The 18,507-nt window shown below is 42.5% G+C and overlaps 2 protein-coding genes across 2 annotated transcripts in view; one reads left to right on the plus strand and one right to left on the minus strand.

Annotated features, from left to right (window-relative positions):
* The first annotated feature begins 357 nt into the window (after nt 1-357).
* Nucleotides 358-10,645, plus strand: Nudt5 (nudix (nucleoside diphosphate linked moiety X)-type motif 5). Its single transcript, XM_013014731.1, has 9 exons — nt 358-466; nt 1,495-1,562; nt 4,618-4,667; nt 6,375-6,482; nt 7,506-7,601; nt 8,153-8,254; nt 9,791-9,799; nt 9,942-9,995; nt 10,402-10,645. Exons 1-9 carry the CDS (start codon nt 404-406, stop codon nt 10,509-10,511), a joined length of 660 nt encoding a protein of 219 aa, XP_012870185.1. The 5' UTR covers nt 358-403; the 3' UTR covers nt 10,512-10,645.
* Nucleotides 10,646-12,013: 1,368 nt separating this feature from the next.
* Sec61a2 (Sec61 alpha 2 subunit (S. cerevisiae)) overlaps nt 12,014-18,507 on the minus strand; it is a 32,353-nt gene continuing 25,859 nt past the window's right edge. Inside the window, exons 10-12 of the mRNA XM_013014730.1 lie at nt 16,595-16,786; nt 15,631-15,707; nt 12,014-13,071 (exon numbers count right to left, since the gene is read on the minus strand). Of these exons, the coding sequence (XP_012870184.1) occupies nt 12,885-13,071; nt 15,631-15,707; nt 16,595-16,786 (456 nt within the window). The 3' untranslated portion in view covers nt 12,014-12,884. The remainder of the gene's footprint in view (nt 13,072-15,630; nt 15,708-16,594; nt 16,787-18,507) is intronic.

An 18,507-nucleotide genomic window follows, 5' to 3' on the forward strand; every position in this document is an offset into this window, starting at 1 on the left:
ACATGTCAGAACAAAACCTCCTTGCACAGCTTATTGATGTTAATTTTAAAAAGGTATAAGCCTGGTGTTAATAGCTCACACCTGTAATCCTAGCAACTCAGGAGGCTGAGAACTGAGGCTCTGGTTTAAACCCAGCCAGGGCAGGAAAGTCCATGAGTCTCTTACCTCCAGTGAACCACCCGAAAACCAGAAATGGAGCTGTGGCTCAAAATAGGAGAGCACAAGCTTTGGGCACAAAAGCTCAGAATCAGCACCCAAGGCCCTGAGATCAAGCCCCGCCACCTACCCCTCCACCCCCACCTCACTCCCCCAAAAAAGTATATGAAAAGTTTTTACTTAAACAACTGCCATCATCTTGCAGAGTAAACTTATCACCCCAGGGCCAAAGACTGATCATTTAACAATGGACAACCAAGAATCATCAGAGTCTCCTCAGAACATGGAACAGCGCATTCTTTCGGAGGAGGTACAGAACTTTGCACTGTCCTTTCCTTCCCTGCCTAGAAGAGAATTTTTGAAAATACATCATTTCAGATGACTTTTTTTCATTCTCAAAAACGGTACTTAAATATTTTTTATAATCCCATCTTTGGGCTCAAGCACATTTTGTCCTTGTGAGAAGTTTTCCCAACATACATGCTAAAGAAGTTATTAATGACAGCAAGTTTTATGCTGAATCCTAGAACTAATGTCTGTCTCCCACCTTATTAAATTTAGCTTTTAGAGTCTCTAGCAGGTCCCTTTGCAATGAGTAAATTGTAAATCTTTTATCTGGGAACTTGGCCTTGACACTTACCTAGAAACCTTTTTTATTTAAATTCTTTCTGTGTTATTTGTGAACAGATCTGCTGATAAATAGTAGGTTGCTGCCAGCAAGAAGTGAGAGATAGGATCATAAGGAAAAGGCTTTAAGTTCCCACAGAAACTTTCTTCTCAAGTCAGTGTAGTGCTGTAAGTAAGTTAGTCCTTAGGACTGCAACTCCTTTCCACCTAGGCAGACCTGTCCTGGGGTTCCTGTCTTGGACTGGATGAGTGAGGATAGGAAACCCAGTCTGAGCTAGTTTGTTCACAGTTGGTCTTCCTGAGTAATCACCAACAGGAAAGAGCCCCTGAGCACCTACATACCCAGCACACTGAGGTGGCCAACGATGCACGTCACACACAGGAGTTCATCTCTGCTGCTCCCTTCCAGATGCCCCTTTCTGCTCCGACCTAGGCCTTGTTATTTATCAGAGCTGGATCAGGGCCTTATGCATGCTCAGCACAGCCCACCCTGAGTTCCACCCACTTCGCTCCCCAAGTCATTAGACTGTCGCTTCCTTTCACCTCTCAGTAATCCCTTAGAAACTCCAAAAGGAAATAGGGGTACCCTATAGAAGACAATTTGAATACTTCAAAATGAGAACTTGCCCATAAATTATTGGGGATGAGGGGTTCATTCAGAAAGAAAGAAAGAAACTTGGAAGTTTCCCAACTTATCTGATCTTCTTTTAGTTAATTTCAGAAGGAAAATGGGTCAAGCTTGAAAAAACAACTTACATGGATCCTACTGGTAAAACTAGGTGAGCTTTATGTTCTTTTGCAAAATAATCAGTATTTGCATTCTCTGGGTCTCTGTTGACTGGTTGACATTATGACTTTGATGTTTCCCTCATTGTGAACTGGTTCTTAGATAAAGAATCTGAGATAGCTGTTTTATGATGGTTAGAATATTTGGATCATTGATCATCTGAATAAAATAGGATTGTAAACTTCTTGTAATAACTAATCAAGAATCTATCCATTCATTTATTCATTTCTCAGTGCTAAGGATCAAAACCAGGAGTGACACTCAGATCTCAACCTCCCAAGTAGCTAGGTTTACAGAAATCTATTTTATAAGTTCTCTTGAGTAGACTAACTGTGGGCCTAAAACATTTAAGTAAAGTATAATTTAAGCTGACAAGGTAGTAAATATTCAATAGTACATGGCTACTTCTTTAATTTCTTTTTTTTTTGGTCAGTTGTGGGGCTTGAACTCTGGGCCTGGGCACTGTTCCTCGGCTCTTCAGCTCAAGATGAGTGCTCTATCATTTGGGCCACAGCACCACTTCTGGTTTTCTGGTGGTTTATTGGAGATAAGAGTCTCGTAGACTTTCCTGCCTGGGCTGGCTTTGAACCACGATCCTCAGATCTCAGCCTTCTGAGTAGCTAGGATTACAGGCATAAGCCACTGGCACCCAGCTTTGCTTCTTTAATTTCTAAGTGAGAAAAATTTCTAAGAGAAAACAAAAACATAAAAAAATGTAAAGCTCTATTAGCTAAATAAGGAAAAACCTTAATAAGACCCACCTAGTGTTGAAGCATACTATGATACTGATAGCACTATTAACTTACTACCCAAAAGTAAGGGGCCTAAGCATAGTATGTGCCATCGAGAAGAGAAGAGTGTAATTATTATGTAAAATGTCAAGTCTGTAATGTCAAATGAGTTTGATATGTAGAACTAAATATGAATTACATAGATGAATATGGTCCAAACCCAATACAGATTTGTGATAAGACCCAACATGTTTATATTTATGAAAAGATATACAGATATTGAACCTAACATAATAATGAGTTTGCCTCTTATTTTCCAATATAATTGTTTAAATAAAATACAGTAATTAGTCTAAATAGTCTAGTCTTCCAACATTTATTAATTGGGGATATGCATCTGAGTCACCTACATTCTTTTTCAGAATACACATATCTAGGTCTCATTTCAAAAAGTCTTAGCAATTAGGTAGTGGCTTCGAAAGTCTACCAAACTACCACATGTGTACTGCCTATTTGTAACTCGTTCACCTCCCTTCCTCCATGTCTTCCTCTTGGCATCTGACAAGGTTTTATATACAATCAATACGTTGGATCATAATGAATTAATTAAGCTCTGAAAATGAGCCTCTGTACTTGCTACTTGATCATACTTTACAAAACTAGAATAAATTTTCAAAACCTTATACTCATTCCCAAGTTTTGCAAACTGTCTCCAGGAGATTGTCACCTTGGGTTTAGCTGGTAGGCAAATAGAGACTAAGACATGTCACTCCACATCAAATAGGCATCTCTCGAAGTGCCTTTAAGATTGTTGGAGCTCTCATTCTAGTACTTCCTCAGTATGTTGCTATTTCACTGCCCGTAAGCATCCAGCGCATTCTGCACATATTCTTCTTAACCACTGTAACATGCTCCTCTTTTGTTTCCTTATTCCTAGCATATTTGGGACCATCAGTGCTTTTCCTGGCACTGTCTTCGTCAGTCTTTAGGACTGACCTTAAGAGGAAGCAGAAAGAGCTTTGTCAAAAGGTGTCTCTTGCAGTCTGTATTATTTACTTACCAGAAACTGCTTGCTGGTTGGCTTCTTGATACTAACAGGAATGTTGGGCCATTGTGAGTTATCCCAGTAGTCCCGTTTCCATAGGTCTATTTTGACATTTGCTCTTTAGAATCAGTACAGTGCCAAAAGATGTTTACAGAAAAGGAGTTTTGTTGCTATTATTTTTATTTTTTTATTTTATTTATGTGGTACTCAGGAATCTTACCCAGGGCCTTGTACATGGTAGGCAAGCACTCTACCATTAAGCCACCTTCCTAGCCCCTGCTGCTGTTATTTTTTAAAATCAAGTTAAATAGCTGAAAGCTTTAAATAGAAATGTGGTGAAGTCAGTCCTTAGGGACAACCAGATAAAAGTGGTGTATCTTACCCCTTTTAGTACTGGGATGCAGAGGTTAGCATACAGATGTTGGCCCCTTCTTGCCCCAACCTCCAGATCCACTCAGGTAGATACCTTCCTTTAGAAGATGTTCTAACACTGTTTGCTTCTTCATTCCCAGCTTTTAGCACTTTTTCCCCTATGTAAGGATGCAAGGGAAAATGGGGAAATTCCCACTACACCTTTCCCTTAAAACAGTATGGTCTTTCTGGTGCTGGCTTGTCTATAGAGCTGTAGGAGAAAGTAGGGTGGCAGAGACATTCCAAACCTGAAACTGGATATGCAGTCACAAATTGGTAACAAGTAAAGCCAATAGAGGTCGCCAGAATTTTTTTTATTATCCACCTCACTTTTTCCTCTGGGGACTTCTCCTAAGATAGGACCTCTACTTATAAACTTAGTAGTTCCTCAGTCAATTAGTGGGAAGTTTCTACTTTGTCCCTTATTTGGTGTCAGTCACATCTATAAAAAATGGCTGTCCTTTGTGCATGTACCTTTTGCTGTCAGAGGTAGGCTGGGATTTCTCAGGCTCTCTTTGCCTCACTGCTTGCTGGCCTTCACAGCTGTGGTCACCAGCATGCTGCTCACCCTTCAACAGATGATTCATGTACTGGAAAGCAGCGATCCCACAGGCTTCCTGCTTGGACGGCATCCACAGAGTTAGCTATAGAGTGTCAGTCATTTTGTGTGATAATTACAGAAGCTATGAGGAAGCTCCACTGGCTTGTTAACTGCAGATCTTTACTGTTGGGATCTTTGACCAGTATTGTTAGTACTTTGCATGCATTGCATTTTTTGGTGTTCTGGTTGTATGCTGAAAACCTCAGAACAGTCTCATCTTAAGCACTAATGATTTTTTTTTCTTCCTTTGCCTGAACAGAACTTGGGAAACAGTGAAACGGACGACCAGGAAGGGACAGACAGCTGATGGTATGCCAGCTACAGCTGTCTTTATGAAGGAAGTGATTGTAGGCGGGTATTGAGTGCAACCAAAGACCTCAGAGCAGAGAGCTTTTCTTTACTTACACTTTCTTGTGCATTAGTTTTTGCAGTGCTGCATGACTACATCAAGCTGTCTTTAGAAGGAACTTTCAGCTCTTTCTAAGCTCAGAACATTTTTTTTTTTAAGAAAGATATAGCATTTTGATGTATTTTGCTGGTCATGGGGCTTGAACTCAGAGCCTGGTTGCTGTCCCTGAGTTTCCTTTGCTTAGGGCTAGCACTCTACCATTTTGAGCCACAGCTCTACTTCCAGTTTTCTGGTGGTTAATTTGAGATAGTAGTCTCAGGGCTTTCCTATGGAGATAAGAGTCTTATACTTTCCTGCCTGGGCTGGCTTTGAACCATCAGCCTGCTGAGTAGCTAGGATTACAGAGGTGAGTCACTAGCACCAGGCTATAGTAATCTTTACAGCCAAACATAAAGCCCCATACTGTGTCTGTGTATGTATATGTTATGGCTTCCAGAACCTTTTGAATACAATTTGAGGGACTCAGGTAGGATCTGTCAGCTTGGCAAAATGACTTGGTGTACCTTATAAGTTGAGGAGGAAAAGGAGTTGGAGAAAGACATCTTTCAATTCACTTTTCCTTCTACACATGGATGGTTTGTCTGCAGAGACCCCAAAAGCAATTCTGGAAGTCACGTGTAGTGTAGGAGAAGTTGAACAATAAGTCTTCCTGGATTTTACTTTGTGTTGGCTTCTGTTTTTAAGACAAGCAAGCAGTGGTTTGAAAGGACTATTGAGCTTAACTGATGCAGAAGTGCTTAGCAGGAACCAAATGTTCCCCCTGGCTCTTTGATTGTGTTTTCAGTAAGACCAAGCAATTTGGGGAAAGGATGTTTTACCCCAAAATGGTAAAAAAAAAAAAAAAAAAGACAAGTCTAGTTAGCATATGCTAGAAACTGTGGCCCTTAAAACTGGTTTATAACTTCAGGGAAGTCCAGGAGCACGTGACTCTGAAAGTCTACTGGTAGCCTAGCACTGCTTGTGAACAGTGTTTCTATGGAGAGGGCAGTGTAGCCTGAAACTCTCTTTGGCCCCTGTGAAAGATGTTTTAGTTTTAATTTTATTTTTAAAAGATATTATGGCTTGGCACAGTGATGCATGCCTAGAGTCCCAGCTACTTGGAAGGTACCTCATAGCTTAAGAAAAACGGGGGTGGGGGGGAACAAGGTAGGAGAAGCAAATTGTGACAACTAAAATGAGCTTTTTATTTTAAAAAGTTTCAAGCAGAAATATGACTGTTTTTACTTTGAAAATAAAAAAAAATGTACTGCTTCCATACTATGGATTAACTTACTAGGTTTCGGACTTGGGATTTCTTAACATCTGGGGATTTTGTTGGAGTGTCTAAACAAATGGCTGGTTTGGCTGACCAAGGGATGTCTTTTTTTTTGGGGGGGGGGTCCAGTCGTGGTGCCTGAACTCTGGGCCTGGGCGCTGTCCCTCAGCTCTTCAGCTCAAGGCTAGCGCTCTACCACTTGAGCCACAGCACCACTTCCGGCTTTTTTCTTTTTGCTTATGTGGTGCTGAGGAATCGAACCCAGGGCCTCAGGCATGCAAGGCAAGCGCTCTACCACTGAGCCACCTTCCCAGCCCCCAAGGGATGTCCTTGATTCCATTCCCTATCACAGGTGTAGCCGTCATCCCAGTGCTGCAGAGAACTCTTCATTACGAGTGCATTGTCCTGGTCAAACAGTTCCGGCCACCAGTGGGAGGTTACTGCCTCGAGTTCCCTGCAGGTCAGTAACAGTAACATGCTGCCCTTGGGGTCCATGGGCCCACCAGTAGGTGAGTGCTGCCCTCAAGGGCCCATGGCCGGAGCATGGCAGGAATGGCCGCCTCTCCACCCATTCCTCTCCCTTTCAGCACCTGCTGCTCCTCCATGTGTCCACTCCTCTCACTTTGTATGAGAGCAGTCTGCCACATTGCATAGAGCAGTCTCTAACTCCCAAAGCTATGACTGGAAAAGACCCTGACCTGCCACCATGCATACACAGGCTAATGAAACTGCATTTCAGCAAGGATGTTCTCTGTTATACAGTAGTAATGAAAGAGGCTGTGCAGAATGTAACGCACTGTGCTACTGTAGGACTTTCTTGGCTTGAACCCATCTGAAGTTAAATCACATGATTTTGAAAGCCCAGCCCATTTGGATATGGGGGTGGTGGGATGTTTGGTGGTAGTTTATTTGCCCTGGGTTCCATCCCCAGCACTGGGATGAAGAGGCTGGGGGAGGACTGCTATAGTACTGTAAAGTTAAAAATTGTTGGTTCTTTTCCTCTCTCACATGCCATTTTATTAAAATCATTAATAACATTGAAAGTTGCTGAGTAGCCCGTATGCCCTGCTTCTCCCGGCTCTTTCCATTGAGAGCAAGCAGTCTGTTGGTGCAGCCTTCCGCTGGCACTTCATGCCCACAGCCCTTGGTACTCACTACAGGCCTCTGTATTTTATTTATGAGGGAGGAGAGTGAGATGGGCAGCTGGCACATTGTCCACAAGCTTCCTGTGCTAAGTTCACGCAGCTGACTAACCTCCAAGTCACCCCTCCTCACACAAGCCGGCTGCACAGAAGCACAGCTGCCATACTCCCAGAGTCAGACCTAAGTGAGAGGAACCACAATTCCCACAACTGCTTCAGCCATCCTCCATGTTATTCTTGTGCTTTTTCATCTGTCATTGAAGTTGTGAACCTTTGTCACTTTGATCTGTAAGACTGCTGAGAATCTGGTCAGCAGGAATCCCTCCCTATCCCTCCCGCAGGTCTCATCGATGACAATGAAAGCCCTGAAGCAGCTGCGCTCCGGGAGCTGGAGGAGGAGACAGGCTACAAAGGAGACGTGGCAGAATGCTCTCCAGGTTGGTGCTCGTCCCTCAGAATGCCCTTGGGAAATTAAGCAAGCAGTACCTCCTCCAGGTGTTGGGATTGTTTATTTGAGGGTTATGTTGGGATTCAGATGGCTTGTATTTCAGCTGATCTGGTGCAGAGAAATGTCGGTTTCCATTGGTCTCCATTAGTAATGAATCTCCTTCCCCACGGGAGCAGGTTCTGCTCAGGTTGGACAGCTGTGGAACAAGCTGCCTTGCAGAATTCCCCACACCCAGCTTTCTAAGCCACCGTCACCCATGTGCCCCACTCCTCCCAACAAGTTTGCCCCCCCCAGCCCCATTGCCTCCCCCACCCCTGAACTGGTCAGCACCATATGCCCCTCAGGCTTACCGAGCTTGGCTTGGGAACTCTGGGAAAGTATAAGAAGGTAGCATATATGTGCATGTACTGGTGGAATCAGTGTCTTCTGTTAACTGAATTCCAAGTCTCTTCTTCCTGAGACTTCAGCAATGAAGCAAATGGCCAAAGAGCCTGAAGCATCTGACTGATTCCTTACCACAAGTTTTCGCTCTCTCCATAGCTGTATGTATGGATCCGGGTTTGTCAAATTGTACCACACACATTGTAACAGTAACCATCAATGGCGACGATGCAGAAAATGTAAGGCCTAAGCCAAAGCCAGGTAAGTGTGGACTCCATTTAAGGTGGTTGTTACATTATATTTTGTTTCTTGTTTGTTAAAAGAATACTAGTCTTCAATAGGTCCTCTTGTCTGCTTTTCTGATCTTGGATTTTTTTCACATAGTCTCTACTATTTAGCCCAGGCTGGCCTCAAACTCCTGGTCCTCCTGCCTCAGCCTCCCAAATGCTGAGATTACACACATGTGTTATCTTGCCTCACTAGCCTATCATTGACCTTTATGCCTTTTTATATAAATTACACATTTGCATATTTTTTATAATGCCTGTTCCCACTTAGCAATATGAACTGTAGGCCTAAACATACAAGAAGATTCCAAAACACCTTGGTTTCCACTCTCATTGGTATGTTTAAAAAGGGCAGAGGCAATGTCAGGGGGCAGCAGTTTCCCAGTTACTCTTTTGGAGTTCTGTATTTAGAGAATCTGTTAGGGTATTCTTGGTTCTAGAATATTTCTTAGTAAGTTTGGATTCAAACACTGGCATTTGTCAAGTCCATGTCATTTTCCTTGCAGCCCTTAAAAGGAGTGTGGTTTATGCAAGCCCCGGCGGGAGCGCAGTTCTTGCATTTCTTCCCTTTGTAACTGCTCCTGCTTCACTGTCCCTCTTGCAGCCAGTTTTCATTTTTGACCTGCAGATGTACATCTGGCATGGATAACAGTTTGGGAGTTCCTCAAGATGTTAACGATAGAATTAGCCTATGGTCCCGCATCTCACTCCTGGGAGTGAAGTCACTCAAGCATCATATCCCATGTTGACAGCCTTGTCACTCACAGCAGCCCAGGCGGAAACATAAGTGAAATAAGCTAGCCAGACACAAAGGAGCACATGTCGTGTCTCTATGCTTACACAAAATACTAGCCTAGGTCACCAGAGGCAGAATGTACATGGGGTTACCAGGGATGGGGAGCCGATGCAGGGTTTCACACTTCCGTCTGGAATGAGGAAAATGTAAAACTTTTAACAGTGGTGATAATGGCCACTAAGTTGTAACTTTAAAAATAGTTAAGATTTCATATGTATATATATATATATATATATATATATAGTTAAGATGAGCCAGGCACCAGTGGCTCATGCTTTAACTAGTCAGGAGGCTTAAGACCTAGAGGATCACAGCTGGAAGCTAGCCTAGGCAAGAAAATCTGTGAGAGACTCCATCTCCAATCAGCCAGCAAAATGATGGCCTAGAGGTGTGGCTCAAGTTTTACTGTACCTGCCAAGCAATCAAGTCAAACAAGATTGTAAGGCCCTGAAGTCAGTCTTCATTATCAGCACACACAAAATGGCTAAAATGCTAAATTTGTTGTATTTTACAAGTGTGCAAGTATATGTATTAGAGAATATGCTTTAAATTTTGCTAACATTTGCTACTGGGTTGGTTTTGCCAAGGTAGCAATAGCTGAGTCCTGGCATTTTATTAAATTCTTACATACCTTTATGACATGTGGTGTATGAAAGTCTTCCAGTGTTGGCACTCTGGGCCTTACTAAAGTCTTCTCCTTGTGTTTCTTTTCAGGGGATGGAGGTATGTTGCTCGGCTCCCGGAGGAAGGCCACGCACGCACGTGATGTGACTTGACACAGTGCAGTGGTTACAGCTGCACGGTCTGGGGGTTGGGTAGGCTTGTGTTCTCTAGCTTTGTTTTCACTTGTGCTTTGTTTGTTTAGAATTTGTGGAAGTAATCTCTTTACCAAAGAATGACCTGCTGAATAGACTTGATGGTAAGCATTCCTAAAATTATCGCCAAACTTTGTTTTCCCTTCTCCACCCCCAGCCATGCGGCAGTAAATAATTCCTATTCCTGTCTCCTCTATCTTGTTAATGCCAGATACCCAGAAGCTGTTATACTAGTTTTAGCAGTTGGCCACTCCTTTCCTGGAGATAGTTTTAAATATGAACAGAAGTGAGAGTTACTCGTGCATTTTTTCCTACAGAATAGTCAAGACTTTCTGTTGTTTATTACTTCATAGCTTCCATCTGTAGCAGTGCATGGATGTGGGTAGTGCACCCTTGGTGGAGGGTGCATATTGGAGGATTTAGCTGGCAGGTGATAGTGGCTCAGTGAACATGGATTGGCATTATCTACTGCTGAGTGCATTACCTAAGATGTTGCCTTTGCTTCCTTAGCTCTGGTAGCTGAAGAACATCTGACGGTGGATGCCAGAGTCTACTCCTACGCCCTGGCCCTGAAGCATGCAAACACGAAGCCATTCGAAGTGCCCTTCCTGAAATTCTGAGGCCAACAAGGACAATGGCCATATGTGATTTTGTAACTGAGACCACCTGGCCTTCTTCACAAAGACTTTGTATTCAACTTAGTTTTATGTAGGTTTGAAAGTAGCTTTTTCATAAATAAAAGTAACAGAATGCACTTGGTGGTATGGCACTGTCATTACAGGTAGGCTGTAACCTTACTTCATTCAGTTGGTTAAACTCTAGCTAATATTAACAGAAGCTAACATCAATACAGGTATATTCACTCCCCGCCCCCCAACACATTTTATTTTTGCCAGTCCTGGGGCTTGAACTCAGGGCCTGAGCCACAGTGCCATTTCTGGCATTTTCTGTTTATGTAGTACTGAGGAATTGCACCCAAGACTTCATGAGTGCTAGGCAAGCACTCTACCACTAAGCCATATTCCTAGCCCCTCACTTTCATTGCTTTTTTAACCTCAACTGCTACTTTTAACATGTAGTCCAGGAAATTAGAAAATTAGAAATCAGACCTGAATTCCAAGCTAGGCCAATTTTTCCAGCCTTCATCCCCTGAAACGCAATGCCACTGCATTCGTGTTTTAAGCTAGAATGTTTTTTCTTTTAAGAGAAAGACCTCTACATAGGGACCTAATAATTATTTGCTATGTGGAATTTGGATATACAGTAGAGAATGTAAAATTAGTAAGACACAGTATTACATACCTGTAATCTGAGGCTCCTAGAGGATGTGAATGCAAGGCCAGCCTGAGGAACACAGCAAGATCTATCTACATCCGGACTGGGAACCATGGGCATCACAATTCTCCAAAGGCTATATTCTGTTACTATGATTTCTCAGGAGTGCATTCTGAAATTTCCCATTACTCCCGTCCTCTGAAATCAGAGACAAGAAAAACTGGCACAGACCAACCATTCCCACAGACAACTAATTCCAAGGTCACTCCAGTAGCAGTGACCTTAAAGGTGGATGGAGAAATGAAGTCTGTCACCTCTACCTGGCCTCTGTCAGTCACAGAAGTGACTGCTAACCCCTAGTCCCTGATGTGAACTTCAAAAGCTTGGCCTTGAGACCCAGACATTGATGGCTCACGCTGTGATCCTAGCCTGTGATCAGGAGGCTGAGAGCTGAAAATTGAAGTAGTTTGAAGTCTTACCACCAAGTAACCACCAAAAAGCTGGAAGTAGAGCTGTGGCTCAAGTGGTAGAGGACTAGCCCTGAAAAAAAGCCCAGGAACAACAACCAGGCCATGAGTTAAGACCTCCAAGGTTGGGCATAAAAAAAAGCTCTGTCTTGAAGACAAAGTGTGAGAACTGACAGCCTGGATGTTTTCACTATTCAGCACTGTTTAAAATCAATTTGCCTGCATTTTTAAAAGCTGCATTTCTCTTTTGAAAAAGTAACATTGGCACCATGTTAATGTGGTTAGCAGTGACCAGAGAACCACCGGTTCCATATACATACAGTGAACCCATACAAATAATTTTAGAAAACAGTATGATATTTCTTGATTCTAACACGACTGAAACGGTTTTATTAAATAAAAGTTTATTGTCTACTGTTTACACTCATGTTGCTGCTATAAGTACAACAACAGACAAATTCCTAGCATGAATTACTCATTGTTCACCCCCATTGAACTACAGACATTGCTTGAGAATTAGATCTTTGCTTTAGGGACTTAGAAAAGAAAAGAATTGGGACGTGGTGTGTTGAAAGCATTCTCAAGTGACTGGGTGGAATCGGAGGCATAGCCAATACAGTCCAAACAGCACCCACCGTGCTGTCTCTGGAAAGTGATGAGAACCAGGAAGATGAGACGCAGGTGTTGCCAGCGACAAGAAATAACTTCAGTGCTTGATTTTTGCCCATTGGGCTAAGTGGCTGCTTTGGGAAGGGACAAATAAAGGAGGGAGGGGGACGGGGAGGGTAGGGAACATGGAGACTATGAGATAAAAAAGTATAAAAAGTAATTATCTAAAATATAGATCAGATATAAATGTTCCAGAACTCATTAGATAAGCTCAAAAATACTGGAAGTGGCAATTTGAACTACATTTATTTTTAAACAAGGGGGATAATCATTCTGAATGTTGTGTGCAAAACAAATCCAGGTCACCGACTCACTGTCCTGACTTAACACAGCAAGGTAGATGCTTCAGTTTCCAGCATTATGGGCAACACTGGACATGTTTAACGAATAATGTAAACTTGAGTTTTAAGGCAGCTGGTACTAATGCTGCTCACAGGCTTAGCTTGGTGCCCATAGAAATGGGACAGTAGCACTTGAAAACAAACTGAGGGAAGGAAGGGGGAAACCAGCATTTTTTGACAAAAACAATATGTCAAAATATTTTCCCTTTCACACACACACAAAAAGAAATAACTTGAACGTTTAGAAAAACAAAGCACCCATCCCACCAACTTCAGCTTGTTCCTTAACAAATATTTCAAAATACTGATAAATAATAGTAACTGCAAGCAAAATTCCAGTGCCAGACCCAATGGCTCCCAGAAAGTCAGCCAACACTGAAAGGGCACCAATGCACAGACCTCCAAATGCAGCCGCCGTGGGGATGTACCTGCAAGACAAACCCTTGTCAGGCAGTGGATAGCAGTGATTGTCTAAGAAAATATAAACTAGCCAATCAGAGCAGTCTGCAAAAGCTATCCATTGAAACCTATCAGATGAATGATAATGAGGAACTGATTAAGGCAAAAAAATATGACTCCCAGATTTCAAAAAAAAATAAAAGCCAAGAAAAGCAATATATAATTCTTAGAACTGAAGATCAGAACTCTAAGCTGAAATTCAAGTATTACAAGGTTTAATACTTTAAAATAGCCTCTATTATCTTCTCATGAAGTGAAAAGTAAATTTCAAAAAACATTGTTAGGTTGAGAATATGGCTTGGTGGTAGAGTGTTTGCCTAGCATGCTCAGAGCCCTGAGTTTGATTCCTCAGTACCACATAAACAGAAAAAGTTAGAAGTGGCACTGTGGCTCAAGTGGTAGAATGCCAGCCTTGAGCAAAAGCAGCTCAGGGGCAGTGTCCAGGCCCTGAGTACAAACCTCAGGACTGGCAAAAAGAAAAAGTTTTCTAGTTGTCAACAAAACTATGTGACAAAATTTTGTTATCTATTAAAACAGTAACTTGGCTTCACGTGCACACTAGAGTCAACAGGAAAACTCTTAAAAATGGTTTTTATTAAAACTACTCAAGGGGGCTAAGTAAGGGGCTCAGTGGTAGAGTGCTTGCCTTGCATCCATAAGGCCCTGGGTTCGATTCCTCAGCACCATATAAGCAGAAAAAGCCAGAAGTGGTGCTTTGGCTCAAGCAGTAGAGCGCTAGCCTTGAGCTGAAGAGCTGAGGGACAGTGCCTAGGCCCAGAGTTCAGGCCCCATGACTGACCAAAAAAAAAAAAAAAAAAAAACTACTCAAGGAAAAGACGAGGGTAGGCAGACAATAAAACAATGGCAGACAGATGGTAATTCCAGATGCCAGATGTTCATTACAGTATTCTCTGAAGTGTTTCATGGGACTTAACGCAGGGCTTACTCAAGAAGGCACTCTAGGGGCTGAGGCGACTCAGTGGTAGAGTGCTTGCCTTGCATGCATGAGGCCCTGGGTTCGATTCCTCAGCACCACATAAAGCAGAAAAAGCCAAAAGTGGTGCTGTGGATCAAGTGGTAGAGCGCTAGCTTTGGGCTGAAGAGCTGAGGGACAGCGCCCAGGCCCAGAGTTCAGGCTCCACAACCAGCAAAAAAAAAAAAAAAAAAGGTGGCACTCTATCACTTGAGTTACTCTACTTGTCCCTTTTGCAGTGGTCATTTTCGAGGTAGGGTCTGGCTTTATGCCCACTATAGACAAGGTGGCAACTGTCCTTCTTGGTCTTCCCCATGTTGCTAGGAGTGACAGGCACACACCATGATGCCCAGCCATTGGCTGAGATAGTCTCACAAACTTTTTTGTCCCCAGCGCCTGGCCAGTCTTCCTTCTTGCCAAGTAATTCTAGAGCCCTTTCAACATAGTGCTGGGACAACTGGACACCAACATGTAAAACAGAATGTGGCCTCCATCCTCTGTCAGAAAAGTTTACTACAAGAACTAGGAAGTTTTGTGAAATACATAAATGTCCAGAATAAGCTTATAGAGAAAGTAAGTAGTTGCCTGAGGTCAGGAGTGAGACGATGAGTGGGAATGAGGAATAATTCATGGATATGGGGTCTGTCTGAAAAATGAAAATGTTCTTAAAAATTACATTGAACATACCTGACTCTGAATACACAGTTAAGACCACTCACTAAGTGCATGAAGTGGTATGGAAATTACCTCACAGTAAAGTTGTTGCCAGAGACCTAACCCCAAAGCCTGGAAAAGTCTTTGTCACTAATTGTTCTAACTTTTTCCCTTCAAATTCTTGCTCCATATGAGAAGTGACATTTAACAAAAAAACCTAATGTCCATATCAAAATTGATACCTAGTTTCTTTAACTGCCTGCCCAGTGTTAAGATTATGTAGACCAGTAGTTGTCAGTGTTGGCTGGCTGCATGTAAAATCAGCAGAGAGCATTCACAAAGTACTAACACCTGTCCTGCAGTAATTGGCATTCATTTCCAGGCTTTGGGGTTAGGTCTCTGGCAACAACTTTACTGTGATGTAATTTCCATACCACTTCATGCACTTAGTGAGTGGTCTTAACTGTGTATTCAGAGTCAGGTATGTTCAATGTAATTTTTAAGAACATTTTCATTTTTCAGACAGACCCCATATCCATGAATTATTCCTCATTCCCACTCATCGTCTCACTCCTGACCTCAGGCAACTACTTACTTTCTCTATAAGCTTATTCTGGACATTTATGTATTTCACAAAACTTCCTAGATCTTATAGTAAACTTTTCTGACAGAGGATGGAGGCCACATTCTGTTTTACATGTTGGTGTCCAGTTGTCCCAGCACTATGTTGAAAGGGCTCTAGAATTACTTGGCAAGAAGGAAGACTGGCCAGGCGCTGCGGACAAAAAAGTTTGTGAGACTATCTCAGCCAATGGCTGGGCATCATGGTGTGTGCCTGTCACTCCTAGCAACATGGGGAAGTTCTATATGTTCTATAAAGGACTGAGTGTGAGGCACTTACCTATTGAGCTCATGGACCATCGATGTATCTCTGTGACCTCTCATTACCATTTGTTGTTCTTTAAGCTGTTTAGCTACCTGCCAGGAGGAAAATAAAATCCAGTTCTCATGAAAATGGAACCAGCTAAGTTGAAGGGATACGGTGGTTAGGACAAACAGGAGAAAACGGTGGGAGGAGCGACACTGATCACTGTCACAAGGGATGGGTGACATTGTACTCATAAACTCACAAGTTGAATTGAAATCTTTTGTACAACTTACATTATACACACACATTTTTTTAATCAAGCTCTTAACATTTTACCACCCACTCCCTATCAGGCATGAAGTGTTTTCCACACATTAAAAGTGAAATGTAAGTGCCTCAAGAGTGACATCGTATCATTCCTACTAAAACAGAGGAAAGAGGCTTCAATGCTGTCAAGTACATATCAACTAAACGTTAAACTGGGGTTTCTCAACCTTTTTTCCATTATCACCTCCACAAGGGGAAGTGAAATACAAAGGCAAAGGGGTTTGGTATGTAGGGGTGAGTTTTAAAGGATCACAAACCATTGTAAAACCTAAGCATCTTTGACATTTGGATTTTTAGCCTCATTAAGAATATATGAAGTATCCAGGCGCTGGTGGCTCACACCTATATCCTAGCTACTCAGGAGGCTGAGATCTGAGGATCGCGGTTCAAAGCCAGCTCAGGCAGGAAAGTCCGTGAGACTCTTATCTCCAATAAACCACTCGAAAACCAGAAGTGGTGCTGTGGCTCAAGCAGTAGGGCGCTCACCTTGAGCTGAAGAGCTGAGGGACAGCACCCAAGCCCAGAGTTCAAGCCTCACAAACACAACAAAAAAAGAACATATGAAGTAAAGCTTAAATGACAAGAGTATTGATTACTATTTGACAACTAATGAATTATTTAATTTGCTTATGAATCAAGAGAACTGTCTTCAAATAAAACAAATACTTACATCTTTAGCTGAGGACCCAGAGACCTCTATCCATGTCTTAGAAAAGAATGCACACGACCCCAGCATGAAGATGATGTAAACGACCACATGGACAGGATCCTCAAATATGGCGCCCATGGACTCAGGAGGAGAAAGATAGTAACAGAGGCCTCCAACCGGGTAAGAACGAGCAGGTCCACCCCCACTGACATCCTACGCAACAAGGAATTACAAATGGTCAGCCTGACCAAATACTTATCAAACATACTCATCACTGGGGATGGAACCCAGGGTTTCACAGAGGTTAAGCATGGACTATACATACCACTGAGTTACCCTCCACTCCCCCCTTATTTCTTATTTTGAGATAAAGTCTTGCTATATTGCTCAGACTAATCCCAAACTTCTGGGCTCAAGAGCTCTTCCTGCCTTAGCCTCTTAAGTACATGAGACTACACAATATACCAGGCTACAATTTACTTTTAAGAATTCCAATTTTTCAAAACTTATGACAATATTTTAAGCCTAAAATTCCTAAAAGCCCATGATTCTATATGACTTGTGACTTTTGATCTACTGCTACATTCCTTTAAAACTTTGTACTATTTTGTAAAAGTCATTTTTAATATATAACTAACAAACATTAGGGTGATTTAGGGGCGGGGAGAAACAGGTTCTATGGCTTGAACTCATGGCATAGGTGCTTGTTCCTGAGCTCTTTTGCTCAAGGCTAGCACTCTACCACTCTGAGCCATAGCACCACTTCCAGTTTTTTTGTGGTTAATTGGAGATAACTCTCTCTTGGACTTTCCTGCCCAGGCTGGCTTTAAATCGCAGTCCTAAGAACTTAGCCTCCTGAATAGCTAGGATTACAGGTGTGAGTCCCCAGCACCCAGCTTAGAATGAATTTTTTTTGGGGGGAGGAGGGTACTGGGGATCAAACCCAGGACATTGCACTTGCTAGACAAGCACTTTGCCACTGAGCTACATCCCAGCACTGTGAATTTTTTTTTAAGCATTACATCTATAAAATCTTTGCCTTCCTCAAAACAGGAATGTGAGCACATTTACAACCAGTCTGATTCTATTTAGAACATGAAACTTCTTGGACTGTATCAGAAACATCAAAATATCCTGAGTGATAGTCACATTGATTATCACATTTCAAAGTATCAATAATGCAATCAGCTGGATCTGGTGTACACATCTGTAATCCTGGCATTTGAGAGGCTGAGGCAGGAGGATCTTGAATCTGAACTAGCCTGGGCTACAGCTAGAAGCCAACTAGAACTACCAAGTGAGACCTTGCCTTTAAACAACAACAAGCCGGGCGCCAGTGGCTCACGCCTGTAATCCTAGCTACTCAGGAGGCTGAGATCTGAGGATCACAGTTCCAAGCTAGCCCCAGCAGGAAAGTCCGCAAGACTCTTATCTCCAATAAACCACTAGAAAACCGGAAGTGGCGCTGTGGCTCAGCTCGCCTTGAGCTGAAGAGCTGAGGGACAGCGCCCAAGCCCAGAGTTTAAGCCCCACGACCCACAAAAAAATAAAAATAACAAGAACCAATTGGCAAAAAAACAGCTCAATGCCCAAACTTTATATGATTTGTTGATTTGTACATTATTATAAGCAGTCTAGACATATTAAATATATAAACATTTTGAGAGTAAGGAAAAGGGTAACATTGTCCAAAAAGAAATGTACTTTTTTTTTTTTGCCAGTCCTGGAACTTGAACTCAGGGCCTGGACACTGTCCCTATGTTTCTTTTGCTCAAGGCTAGCTAGCATTCTACTACTTGAGCCACAGCACCACTTCTGGCTTTTTCTGTGTATGTGTTACTGAGGAATTGTACACAGGGCCATGCCAGGCAAGCACTCTACCACTAAACCACATTCCCAGCCCCATCTTTACCTGACTATTCTAACGTTACCCT

Source organism: Dipodomys ordii, unplaced genomic scaffold, assembly GCF_000151885.1.
Source record: "Dipodomys ordii isolate 6190 unplaced genomic scaffold, Dord_2.0 Scaffold24, whole genome shotgun sequence".
NCBI lineage: Eukaryota > Metazoa > Chordata > Mammalia > Rodentia > Heteromyidae > Dipodomys > Dipodomys ordii.